At 36.1% G+C, this 14,786-nt stretch overlaps 1 protein-coding gene across 1 annotated transcript in view; it reads left to right on the top strand.

Moving 5' to 3' along the window:
• DOK6 (docking protein 6) overlaps positions 1-14,786 on the top strand; it is a 192,906-nt gene that overhangs the window by 50,084 nt on the left and 128,036 nt on the right. Inside the window, exons 2-3 of the mRNA XM_053468201.1 lie at positions 3,775-3,882; positions 5,813-5,927. Of these exons, the coding sequence (XP_053324176.1) occupies positions 3,775-3,882; positions 5,813-5,927 (223 nt within the window). The remainder of the gene's footprint in view (positions 1-3,774; positions 3,883-5,812; positions 5,928-14,786) is intronic.

Here is a 14,786-nt window from a genome sequence, read left to right as displayed (position 1 = left end):
TAGTAAAAGGATTAGATACGTCAAGTTATAGGCTTGCAAAGAAGAAAAACAGATGCGGGTTTAAATAGGTAGTTATTAGTATGTAGGGATCATGCTGTATACAGAAGAGATAATCATTGAAAGTTGTGTAATTATATATTGTTGAGAAATGTCCTCTGCAGTACAGATTTCCCCTTCTGCAAGGTTTAAGGGTGCAGTTAACTAACACAATCTAAAAAGTGATTCTGGAATAGTCAGTTTATTAAATGTATAAACTGACTGGTTTAGACATTGTTGTTGATACCTACTGAAGCAATCATTACCAATACCTCATTAATGTTTTTCCATGTTTCAAGGAAGGAATGATGTAAGTAAGTTATGTCGGAACATATTACTAGGTTCTCTGCAGCCAATACAGCAGTATTGCTTTTGTTTGGCCTGAGATAAACATTGGCACCTATGGGTATTGCAAGAATAATGCAACTGCATACATGTTACAGTAATGTTAATTACATGTAGCTGATTGACATGGGTTAAACCCTAGCTTGGATTTACCTAAAAAAAAAATTTTTTGCCTTTCTCATTAGACTTTTTTTTTAGCGAGGTTAACCCTCTTGTGCATAAATGCACTCACTTGTATGCAGCAGAGGAAAAACAAGTTATTGTAGTTTTAATTGGGAATATAATGCGAGCTTCTCAGTCATAAAGCAAAGCATATCTGTACAGGTTGCGCAGTCCAAAGTGCTGCTGGGAACAATCAAAAGCCTACAACACCCCTGTGCTTTACTGACAACAGCTGCTGTAAAAGGTATGGAGACCCATAATATGATAGAAGATAGATTTCATCTTCTGCTGACAACAATTGCTAAAGCATGAGAACTGGACTGTTTCAAAATGCTGCTGTATATTCTACATGCACCTGTTAAATATGACTATAAACTTAGAGCAAAGCTGACTACTATTCTTAGAAATGCTGAATTCAGTGCCATAACTATATGTCAATGTGGGTTAAGAGCGATAATAGCCCTGCACTGTACAGAACACTGCAGCCTAAACAAAATGCACTTATGCCAATACAGACATGGCTAAGATTAAGACAAACATACACAGATATATATTCACTAAGATGTGAGCCCTTTAATTAATTACCCCATCCTGTGCACTTCTACTTGGTTAATAGGGGGACCTCTATTTTGCCCGACATTCACTACATTTTAAGTTACAGACACTTGCATGCCCCCATAAACAACTCGTAAATTAGTGAATCTGCAAGTTGTTTTGTGAGGGTTAGTGTGATTCTGGGATAAAGTTCATACGAAATAATGTAGTAGGAGAGAATAAATGGAGTTTTAATGAGAAATTATAATAAGATTAAGTTGGAGAGAGTCTAAGGTAGAATGGGGTAGAGAAACAGACTGCTGACTTATATATATGCTTATGGGGGTCAACAGAGACAAAAGATGTGCATATGCAAGTAAGAGAGTGTATATAATTATCATACATTATGTCGAGGGTATAAGTTCTGAATTTGAGTATTGTCTTCTTTAATTGATGTAATTAGAGTCATCATTCGTGCTGGAGATGAGGCTCCCTACATGTTACTGGCCCTAAAACTGCTCCTGCTGGGAACTGCCAGTTGACAAAAATATTAAATTATGTTTCTTAGGTATGGTGTGTTCCCTTAGAGCAGAACAAAATTAATTTGTCCTAAGCAGCTCATTATTTCTTCTGACATTAAAGAACACCACCTTGGTATATTTTTTTTCCACTTAAGCTTAATATCACAGCGGAAACAAAAATAGAAAAACATCTGCTTTCCCTGCTACCTTAGAAACCCATGTAATTTATCATACAAATTCATATCACTGCAGTCCATGTTACAGCCAAGTGAAATAAAAGCTTTAGTTTTTAGAGATTGCAGTAGACTCATAGGATTTCAGTGCCAGTGGGATTCTTGCCTAATAGGTTAAAAAGTTTGGCTAAGGATGAGTATCTGTCATCCTCCAATGAATGATCCAACAGTAATGGGTGAGCCAGCTGGCTCATTATCAAGTTGTCATAGTAACAGCAAATGATCATTATTTTTTATTGGCTCAAGTTAAAATAAGTCCAATATGTTAGTAAGAATCTTAATAACGCTAATATAGAATTAGCCTTTAACTAAAGCTTACAATTAGTCAACTGTTTGTATATTTCTATTACGAGTCCTGGATCATTCTTAAAATATATATGAGTAATCCACATGTGTTATGGAGAAATTATTTTTTGATCCAATAACATAAAAGAAACTTGCATGTAAAATTAAATTAAAGTGATTTCTTGATTTTTTTTCTCAGATTTGTTTTTTAATACGCACATTCATTTCATTTCGGTTTACACCATGGAAACATTTAATACACGTGCAACATCTGAAAGCACTGTTTTATTCTTTTAATAAAAAGACTGTGCACAGTTAGATGAAGAATAAATATTGTTGCATTGTTTTTTTCTAGAAATGTACTAGAACAATATTTTCGGAATTGGACCAAAGCACTTCTATGTAAAACACGAAAAGCTTAATGTTTTAAATAGAACCGTTTTGAGTTTGTAGAAAGAATTAAAAGTTTGGAACTGTTTTTATCAGCCATCTAGTCTGTCCACTACTTCTGCTGCAAAGTCACAAACCTTAACCTGGATTTATATTCTTTATATTCAAACGCCAATCCCATGAATGTTTAAATCCTCTCACTGACTAACTAGACTAAATGCATTATTTAATTACCCGCGTTATAACAGGTCCTAAGAACCTTGTCATTTCTAACAGGTAGCTCTCCTCCGGGGGTGAAGACATGACATTGCTCTCCAGGGTGCTGCAATAAACAGCTTCATTCAGTGAAGGAAAAAAAAAATACCCAGAAGATCCTTAAATTAAATTGATATTGACTCCACACAACTAAACCTGTCCATCGAACATATTCAGTAACATTTTGGTAAAGGCTTAAAATGTTCGTGCATGATTTTTTTTTAAAATAACAAAATATTAAAAAAAAAGTTAAACACAAATATCAAGTACGTTGAGTATACATAAAATCCAGGTGTTGTTCATACAGAAAGTAATGTTTTTAAATAATATCAATGCACCTTCTTTATACTGTATATGCAATGTTATAGTTTCTTTTGGCAGTAGTCTAAAGTTCTTATTTCTTTGTCATCCTTACCTATTACCCACTACACTACTGTTTAATATGACCCTACCAAAGCGCTATAATGGAAATATACATTTAACTATGTGTACAGTATATGCCGATAATAAATGACTGTATATTTAAACAGATTAGTAAGTGAACTCCTAGTTTATTGCCGTAAACAAATGGAAGCCTCAAATTAGCTGTCATAATTACAAATATATTTCACTGTATTAGTTGCTATATTTTAATTTAATACAATAATAAAAATCAAATAAATGTTGAAGGTACCCTTATTATGTTATCCAATAATGTTTAGTGACTCACAGGAAACCTAGTAGAACAAACTGGCATGCCTATATATAGAGGATGTTCATGCAGCATGGTTTTCATCAAGGAAATATTTATAAGCAAACATAAAATATATTACATGCTGCACTGCAATGGTGATGCAATTACTGTGTGTGTCATTTAATTATAGAAACTATTTTAAGATCCATAAATATGGAATAATCCAATTATTACAACAACTTTTTTTAATATTGTGAAATATTTGTCATGTCCTTACACAAAAGTGATAAATGCCTAACAATAGTTTGGTTATAATATAAATATTTACCTTTTTTTCCAGATTTATAGACGCTGTTGGCTAGTTTTTAAGAAGGCTTCAAGTAAAGGCCCAAGAAGACTAGAAAAGTTTCCAGATGAGAAAGCTGCATATTTTAGGACATTTCACAAGGTACAAATTTATTATGTATGTACATATTTTTACTGATGCCACTTAATATGCATTTATAGTTAGATTTATAGTTTTTATATACTTTCATTTGAAATAATGATTAAAATCTTATGAGTAGCCAGGTCATGTCAAACCAACTTGCCTTTTATGGAGCAGTACGTCACCATACAAACAGTCCTTAACTGTTCCCTAACAAAGGCTCTCCTCCTCACTTATCACCTCTTCCTTTTCCCGTCGACAAGATTTCACTCGAGCTGCCCCATATCTCTGGAATCTACTTCTACTGAACTTTCAGCTTTCACCCTCCCTCCCAACAGTCAACAAAAATCCCAAAACCCACTTCTTCAGAGAAGCATTCCACCTTAGCTGCTAGAACTTCCTTGTCATTGAGACAACCACCACACTACCTCTCAACCTTTCTCTGTGCCTTATACCCCCCACACTACCTCTCACCCGTCACTGATACCCCCCGCACTACCTCTCACCCTTTCTCTGGGCCTTATGTGTGTCACCCCATTCCCTCAAGATTGTAAGCTTGCGAGTAGGGCTCTCTCCACCTAATGTATCGGTTTGTCTTAGTCTGTCAATTCTCGTCTTGTCATACCCCTTGAACTTATGTATTGTATTAAGCGCTGCGTAAATTGTTGGCGCTATATAAATAAAAGATAATAATAATAATAATAATAAAAAAGACAAACAGACTGAAGTGAATGTGGTCTGGAATTTGCAAAGACTTGATATTTCACCACTCAATAGGTTTCTATATAAATGAAAACACATATGATTGGGGGAAAGAATGTGTATTTGGAGGGAGGATTAGTTGAAAGACAGACTATAGAGAGTTAATGTAACATTTTCAGTTGGATGAAAATTTTAGGTGGAGTACCGTAAGGGTCTCTCCTTTGGACCTATTATTTTTAATTTATTTATCAATGATCTGATTATACTGAAAAAAGTATTCAAGTATTTGTGCTAAAGTAAAGAATGCATACATTCTGTCACGCACAGCGAGGTTGGAGACACTAATGCAGGTAGAACACAGGGAGCAGACTGGATCAAGGTCAAGCCGAGGTCAGGGTACCATAGGTCACAATAAACGATAAGCAAGCCAGGGTCAGGAATCCAGAGGTCAGAATAACAGGAACAAGCCTGCAGTACTGGGTCTTACCACCCTCTCCTCCGTGACGGTGGCTGAGGCTGCAGGCAAGCGGGGGAGGTCTCCCTCTCCTCCATGGTGGAAGCTGAGGCTGCTGGCTGACGGAGGGGGGTCTCCTCCTCCTCCGTGGCAGTGGCTGAGGCTGCTGACTGGCGGAGGGAGGTCGTCATCTCCTCAGTGGCAGCAGCTGAGGCTGCTGGCTGACGGAGGGGGGGGTCTCCCTCTCCTCCGTGGCGGTGGCTGATGATCCATGTTCCTAATAATAATAATAATAATAATATGGACCAGAGATGCAGACGTGCAAGAAGGGGAGAATGAAATTCCTGAAAATTACCTCACATATCCAAAGTATGGGGGTGAAGGAAAATTTTAATGAAGATTTTGTAACAAACCATATGATAAGAGTGGTTTATTAAAGCAATGTGGTAATGTTATCAAAAATTAACGAAACATAACCCCACATTATAGAACCATTTCAAAGCTATATATTTTTGCCATTATTAGTTGTTATTAAAATATTTTAATGGCTTATTTAAGCTTCTGACTTAAAAAATATAATCATATTATTCTAACAAGATTTCCTTATTCATGTTTTGTGCGTAATGAAACAGTAAATGATAATGGCAGCACTAGAAATAAAAACTATATTGCATTCAGAAATATAACCATATATTATAAGAACTTATTTAATTTGACAAAGGGTTTTGACATCATAACTTAGATGGGTTTTTGAGTCTTACAGGAAACAAACATAAATTTTTTTTTTCTTTCAAGGTAACAGAACTGCACAACATCAAAACTATAACAAGACTGCCTCGAGAGACTAAGAAGCATGCGGTAGCAATTATCTTTTATGATGAGACTTCAAAGACATTTGCCTGTGAGTCAGGTAAGCAATTACTAAAATATCTTGTGAATGAGAAAATGGGAGCTTGTTTAAATACAATAATGTTGTAACAAGTGGGCAAAAGGTAGATAGAGAGAGGGAGATAGACAGATAGATAGATTGATAGATAGATAGATAGATTACTAATCGAGAGCACCACTGTCGTAGCAGCATTAAGAAAGATTACTTGTGTAGCCCAACTGAGGGGATAATTTTTTGTAGTCACATCGAGTGGTCACATCTAACCTAGCTAGATGTTTATTTGTACTCCTCAGCTTTCACTAGACCCTAATCCTCATGCAGCATCACAGTGGCCTGCTTTAAGAACATCAGCTCTCTATCCCCCAGGTCATAGGACCCCAAGGTTTCTGAGTGCACAAAAGTATGCTCCAGGTCATTAGTTGAAAAGGCCTTTTGACTAAACAATGTTTTCATCTGCAAATTCCCATAACTTGGGCTGAAGTCCAAACTTCACATGTACGGGCTTTGTCGTTAAGGGGTTAAAAAAACAAGCTACTTTCAGATTTGGCAACCCCTGAAAATTGCAATTATAAATTGTAACTTGCTAGAACCATAGCACTTTTTTTTTTAAAGTGAGATTTAAAATAAATAACACAAAAATGGATGGTGTCCCCTAGATCTCTAACAATAAATTATATATATATATATATATATATATATATATATATACACCATTCCAATTTAAGTATTATTTTTTTAACCAAATCACAATATGTTAAAACAAAATCAGACAGCTTAAATATGATTTAAATCCTAATGTTAAAATTATTCCAGTACTTATTCCCAGATGTTGCAAGTTTAGAAAGTATATTTTATTTACATTTTATAATATTCTCCATTCACTGTTGTAAACAGTGCTTGAAAATATTATAATACACTGTATTGCACTACAGAAAACACATTGAAAAGTGTGTACATGACATCCACAGTCATTTTATTAGGTTCGGGGATGCTTTTTTTTTTTCTTTATTACTTAGGTGAACCTTGGTGGACATATACCATGTACCATAGTGTTTCTTATACATTTACTTTACGAAAAAGGTAGAGCATTTTATTTTACATTTGACATCCTACAGTGAAGCTAAAAATGCGGTAAAAATTGCAAAGTTTGAGTAAAAAACTTTCAGTGGTCCTCACACACAAGATTAATGGCTATTCTTTAAGATTAGTTTCTAAAAAAAATGTAGCTATGAGGCTATAGTAGAAATGCTGTTGCATTGTAACAAATAAATATTATTTGCTTTTTCTTTTCTATTAATCGAGATATATTACTTTGTTTACATCTAACAATAGTTTGCAATGATATGTTGCAAACTAATATACTGAACTTTGCAGGTCATTACTCCAGCTGAAAAAAATAGTTACAATATAATAAAACAGTTTTCCTTATAAGTATGCAGTTATTCAAGAGCAAAATAAATCAAAAAGTATTTTAAAAGTTTTCGGTTCCTGCAGCATTAGTATTTGCTTGGTACCAAGAGCATATTAATGTACATGACCAGAATTCAAGTTTATTTCTAGAGAAGGCAAATAACAAAAAATGATAACAAAGTAACAGAATATAGGGTATTTCCTTGATGAATTGAGAAAAAATATATGTTCCATTATGAATATATATATATATATATATATATATATATATATATATATATATATATTCATAATCATATCTATTCAATCAAATATATCATTGAAATGGCAAAAATAGTTTTTAAAACATTTTTTTGTTTTCTGCAGTAAATAGTGCTATGGTGAAATTTGCATGAATAACAAATTCATTGAATGTATCGTATTTACCATCATCAAAATACTGATATTTGGTTGTCATTCTTCACTACTCGTACATTCTAAATCTAAATATGCACTAAATAATCACACGTAATGAAATGTAAGCTATATATATATATATATATATATATAGATACGCGGCCGGCCAGAGGGCGACATGGCAGCAGGGTCGCCATAGGGTTGACCTGGATTGAGACACTGTTTTTTTGTTTTTTTTTTTTTCCGTGGAGGAGAGGGGCGCCGAGCAGTCGCTCATGAAGTTTTCAGCAATTACTCGGTGCCCCTCACTCCTCTATGAGGCATCTAGCCCGCAGCAGAGCAGGGAGACAGAGGCCTCGCACTCCCACCGAAGGACTCCTGCAACAGGGTAAGTGAAGGGCAAAGGGGGAGGGTAGATAATGAGAAGTGGGGAGAGGGTGTAGACAGTGAGAAGGAGCAGAGGGGGTAGGCAGTGAGAGGGGGGAGAGGGGGGATAGTGAGAAGGGTAAGAAGTGTGAGAGGTGATAATCAGTGAGAAGGGTGAGAAGTGGGAGAGGGGATAGACAGTGAGAAGGGAAGAGAGGGGGTAGATAATGAGAAGGGAGAAAGGGGTAGATAGTGAAAAGGGGAATAGATAGTGAGAAATGGGATAATAAGAATATTGAAATAAATAGAGTGAGTGAGTGAATGAGATAATGAATTAATGTGCGGATGAATTGCTTGAATGATTTGTGAGAATGCGAATATGTGTAAATGATTGGTGTGAATGAAAGTGAATGAGTGAGTGTGTAAGTGTTTGTGTATATCATGGATGTTTAAGTGATTTGAGGAAAGGCAAAGATGGCACATGCACAGTGTTTATGGGACAAAGATGGCAAAGGGTGGGCTGTTTGGGGACAAAGTTGGCTCAGGCTGGGCTGTAATATGTGTGTGTGTGTAATCTGGTTTTGGGTGTGCAACCTGTGATCTATGCCTGTAATTAAGGAGGTTTATCTATACCTTTTAATGCTGAGTTTACGTGTGATAAATCAACTGGAATTCACATTAAAACTTAGCATTAAAGGTATAGATAAAACCGCCTAAATTACAGGCATAGATCACAGGTTGCATACCCCAAAGGCCAGCCGTGGCATCCACATTCCCCACATAGAACCTTACCAGCACCCAGATTACACAAACAAATGACAGTCCAGATTGAGGCAACTTTGTCCCCAAACAGCCCAGCATGAGCCATTTTTGTCCCTAAACAGTCCAGCGTGAGCCATCTTTGTCCCCAAACAGTCCGCCCTGTGCCGTCTTTGTCCCATAAACACCCTGTCTGTGCAGTCTTGGTACCCCATTTCACTATCTACCCACTCTTCCCCTTCTTACTATCTACCTCATCTCCCCCTTCTCACTATCTACCTCATCTATCTACCCCCTCTCACTATCTACTGACTCTTTCTATCTACCCCCTTTTCTCACTATCTACCCCCTCCTCCCTGTATACCCTCTCCCTACCCCCTTTTGTAGTTCACTTACCGCGCTGAAGTCCTGTGGTAGGAGCATGTGGTGTGTCGCTGCTCTGCCATGGTGCGAGCAGCTTCACTGCTGAGCTCTGGAATATGATGTCATATTCCGGTGCTCAGCGTGAAGTGCCTGCACCAGGACAGAGGCCTTGCGCTCCCACCACTGCAGTCAGAGCAGCGCTGAGGGGGGTGGCGGCAGGGAGCAGAGGAGAGAGAGGAGCGCCGAGCGGTTGCTGAAAACTCTTTCATGAGCAACCGCTCCGCGCCCCTCTCTCTCCTCCACTTGGGTGCCGTACGGCGTTTCTATTGGGGGGGATTCCTGCGGCCCTTTCTTCATTATCGTTCCCCCGCATGATTTACTGGTCGGGATCTGCCCATGTGCCCATGCTTGAGATGCTGTGTCATGCTTGGAAAACCACTGTGGGTTTGATTGCAGTTGTTCCTGCCAGTTATTAGGTTTAGGTTTAGGGGGGAAATTACTTTTTCACATGGGTGATATAAGTCTTGATTAACTCTACCTTCAATAAATGAAATGATCATTTCATAGCTGTGTTTTTTCTCGTATAAAAATGAATACTTTTTCACTGCACTGAACAGGCTGAACTTGATGGACGCAAGTCTTTTTGCAGCCTATGTAACTATGTAACTATATGTACATATATATTACATGGGAGCAGCCATCTTAACATCATGTATTCCTGTTTCATCATCTTCCTTATGTCCTCTTCTATTACTACAGTAAGTTGCTTATTGCTGTTGATGATCAAACTATAGGGTTTGGAATTTAATCTATTTTATTGATATATTTTAATAAATATGATGAATCCAATTAGCTTCTTATTTCCCCCCTCTGTTTGAATCTAGCTTGGAAGATCAATAAATAGTTTTCTCTGTTATTATTTATGCATTATCAGATGAAAGAAGCAGTTAAGAGATGAGAATATGTTATCAATTGTAGAGCATATTTACTTAATTAAAATAATGGAAATGTTAAGTGATTAATGTAATGATCTCCGGTAATGAATGCAACTTTTTAAAATGTATTTTTAAACTTTAGCACAATAGACTTGTGCAAATGGACCAAAAGTGATTCAGACTAATTTTTGGTTTTGTTTTTGGTCCAATTATTTTGAGATGAAAATATTTTTTTTTCCATTTGGAAACAAAATTCATTGTCATTCACGCTTATTTACTCTGTCATGATCTTTCACGCTCTCATTAATGCTCTCTCGGATGTCTCCCTTCCTTCTCCACCGTCCGTTTTCGTGTTACCGTCTCTGTGCTGCACAGCTTCGCTTCTTTTCTTGCATCTTCCTCTTCTTTCATATCTTCTTGTTTTTCTATCTTCTTTCTCTGTCCGCTTCTCCATGGACATGACCTTATGTAAACTTCCTCAAAATCACAGAGCTTCCAGGCACACACTCTCCCCCGATTGCCCAGAGGCGCCTCCATTTTGAGGACGTTCACTGGGAGGCAATCTTCAGTTGTCCACAGAGAAGTAGACAAAGGAAGAAGACTTTTTTGAGCAACGGAAGGGTCCCTCCTAATTTTTGAGGGGTTTATATGAATTGCCAAAGTTGTCAAAATTAGCTTAAATTGCAATACATACGAATCTGTCTACTGTTTAATATAAAAAAAAATATTACTTAGTGAATTAAACACAATCCCATTGATATCATTGACACCAGATGTATCTACATAACCCTATAAACATTGTTTCCATATGTCTCTTTTTTGTTGGATTTCTGTGGGACTTCATCCTCCACATGTATCAACCATGCAGATCATTCACAAACATGTGCAGCATTATTTTAATCACAGACCAATGCATTTTATCTTACATGGCCTTATTAAACATTCTACAACTAGACAATATTTTTGGTAAATCCCTCCTTGAACATAAGAACTAATGCATGACCGGTATCTTTTCTGGGATATGTATATATCTAAATATGTTCTCAATGTACACTGGCATTCTCATATCTCAGACTAGTGAAAAACTTACAAAACCATGTATGACTTGCAGTCATAAAGGACCAATGTGAATTTGTGTAACAGATTAGTAGTGGCTACAGATTATGCAGTATGCAACCTAATACCATAGTAGGGTGATATTAATTGTTGATATGCTATTGGCCATCTTCTAAGTGACTTCATATGCTATTGTCCATCTTCTAAGTGACTTCATAACAGCTGTGGCTTAGTTGAAACACCTGGTTTGAAGACTGCATGCAATGTAATTATGAATACTAATTTGAGGTAAAGTAGCTTAGATATAATAATCAACTTAAACTAATTTTTGAAGTTTGGTATTTTAGTGTTAAATTACACTTTTTACATATATGTTTTTACTTAATTACCACCAAGACCAAAATAAATAACAATGACTAGAATACGATTCCTGGAGGGAAATATTAATGCTATATACATGTATCAACCTAAAAATAACCTTTTACGCTTTCATGTTACGCTGGTTGTTGGTGGAGTGTTTCTATTAAGAATTGAATCATTCTATTTGCCTACCTGCATGGTGTATTTGTGTATATGATTCATTATTTTATGTAGATATGTTCTATTTTTCTTATGTTATTTACACGGCAACTCCATTAGAGTGCAAACCTTTGTGAATGTGATGGCCTAATGCAAATTTGTGCCAACTTGGGCCCAATTACTAATACTCTGTAACAAGGTCTTTTCCCCCCTTTTCAGTTTGGCAACAATATCTGCAATTTATCTAATCAATGTCAAGTTTTCTCAATTTCTGCTTTTAGTATTGTATTGATATGTTGTATGTAAGGCAAAAGAATTAGAATTTCAGACAATCATGAATGTGTCACTTTCCCTTTAGTTACTCTATTTAAAATAACATATACCACACTGCTTTGACCTGTAATTTCACTGTTTAAATATTATGTAGGAAAAGTTATTTTCAGTCCTCCTGCAAAGGTTTGTTAGCATCAGCATCTGGAAAAAAAAATAGAACTGAGAAGCAGGAAAAGTAGTTATCTCTGTTTCAGCTGATACAAGATTATCTATAATAGGGTTTTTATCTATCACATTGAAACATGGAGAGGTTTTTAGGTCACTATGTAAGGAAAAAAGTCTTTGTGAGTGAATTTAGTGACAGGCCGACCTAAGATGCAAAATAACTACTGTTGAGACATTGGTGTAAAAATATAAAAAAAATGCATTGTATAGTCATGAATACCTCCAGTTAAATTATATATTAATTTATACTAAACATATCAATTAAGTTAATCTGCCGCATTACTCACAAAGGATTGGTTGATCATGCCACATTTAATATATAGTACCTATATACTATTATGTCAAAATTGTGTCAATGTTCAAGGAAATATGTGCAGGGCCGGATTAAGACATTGTAGGCCCCTGGGCTATAGGTACTGTGAGGCCCCCAGTAATATCGAATTGGGCATAATTCACTTGACAAATGTTCATTTTAATATACCTACTACATCTTTATATTTTCTCATTTTATCAGATTCATTAATTCATTTATTCTCACTCATTCAGACAATTAATCCACACATTAATCCATACTCTCACTCATTCACACAATTCATCCACACATAAATTCATACTCTCACGCATTCACACAATTCATCCACACATTCATTCATACTCTCACTCATTCAGATAATTCATCCACACACTAATTCATTCATTATCTCACTCATTTTCACTCTTTATTTCAATACTCTTACTACCCTCTTTCTCACTGTCTACCCCCTCTCCCTCCCTTCTCACTATCTACCCCCTCTCCCTCCCTTTTCACTATCTACACCCTCTCCCTCCCTTCTGACATCTACCCCCTCTCCCTCCCTTCTCACTGTCTACCCTCTCCCCCTTTAGTAGTTCACTTATCTTCCAGAAGTCCCGAGGTGAGAGCGCGAGGCCTCTGTCTCCCTGCTCTGCCGCGGTGCACTCTGCTGAGTGCCAGAATCAGCATTACATATTGGCACTGCGATCCAGCTAGAGGCCTTGCAGAAGAGACTGAGGGGTGCCGAACGGTTGCTCGGCACCCCTCTCTCTCCTCCGCGTCAGAAAAGATGGCGTTTCAATTCTGGGGCAATGCATTGCGGAACTGTCCCTGGCAATCCGGAACGTGTGGCAACCCGGGCTGGCGCGAGGCCCCTGTCTTAATCTGGCCCTGAATATGTGTCACAAACATGCAAAAAACATGTTGTTGCTATGCACGTTGTTATAAATTGTTGAAATGAATTGATACCAATGATAGCCTGAGAGTCTTCATTTAGACATAGTATTTTGATATGTGGCACTCTAAGGCAGCCACCCTGAGACTTATAAAAAGTATTTTATTTATTTGTTTATGTATTGCTGCCAATGAACTTCAACATGTCCCACTTATTCTGTCTTGTTTAAGGCTAGATCTAAGCCTTCCCTGAAAAAAAAAATATTTATGGACAGGGATTGAGTATTCAAATATCATAAGATGTCTCTATAACTATAAAATATTCACCAGAGTAAGTGGAACAGTACCCTTAACTGTCCTGTTAATTTAAATTCTCTGAAATATATGTTTGATTATTTTTCCATAATTAAAGATAAGTCTCCACAGAGATTTTGTAATGTAACCAAAAAAAATCATACTTTTTAACTTACATATTTTTGTGTTTTAATAAATATTTTATATAAAAATAATTTACAACAAAAATAATAAATGCCCCCAGTGTGGTGGCAGAATTAGGAATAATTCACTGTTATTGCAAACCAGTAGAGCAGAAATGCATTTTATTAAATCATAATTGAATGACAAATTCCTGTGGTCATTAAAATACTGCTGAATGGGTATTTTAGTGGTAAAATATATGAACCCATTGATATGTCCTTTTAATGAATCCTCCTTAATACAGTATGCTTTTAGAAAACAGTGCTATAAAGACAGGTTATTGCTGTATTCCAACAGAGACAAATCTATAATTAACTGAATAACAAGATAAATGTTTTTAATTATGCAAAATAATTGTAAGTCACTGCTGTGCTGTTGTGTTTAATTTGCAATATGAAGTATTACCCTCAGCTCCACTTACTAGAAGAGATCGCACTGAGGAATTTAATTTATGTTGTTAACCATACTGAAAAAATCAAGTTACTTATTCATGCATTTAGTGATCTATTAATTTTATAGATTCAGTAATTATTCTTAAAACAGAACAAAACTTAAAATGTATAAGTTTTGTTCTCTTTCGCTCTCTTTTCTTCTTTTTCTTTTTTTACAAAAAAAGGAATTGTGAATTTAAAGGTGAAAAATTATATGGTATATTGTGTAGCTTATTTCATGCAATGATTGATGTGACCAGTAAATATTTTTGCATAGGGCCTTTTAAAACATGTTACTGGCCCTGACCTAAGGAAAACGCACACTATAGACTGTTAAGAAGCAGTTTATTCGGGTAATGATAAATGCGTGTGTGTGTGTGTGTATCAATATATAATTTTTTATAATTATATAACAAAACTTAGTCTGGTAAAATTGTAGGAGAGTTTTAATTCTGTTGCTTCAATATTCACTCTGAAGAGACTG

This window comes from Spea bombifrons, chromosome 5, assembly GCF_027358695.1.
Source record: "Spea bombifrons isolate aSpeBom1 chromosome 5, aSpeBom1.2.pri, whole genome shotgun sequence".
NCBI lineage: Eukaryota > Metazoa > Chordata > Amphibia > Anura > Pelobatidae > Spea > Spea bombifrons.
The sequence above is the reverse complement of the archived record's forward strand: the minus strand, read 5'-3'. Positions and strand labels throughout refer to the sequence as shown.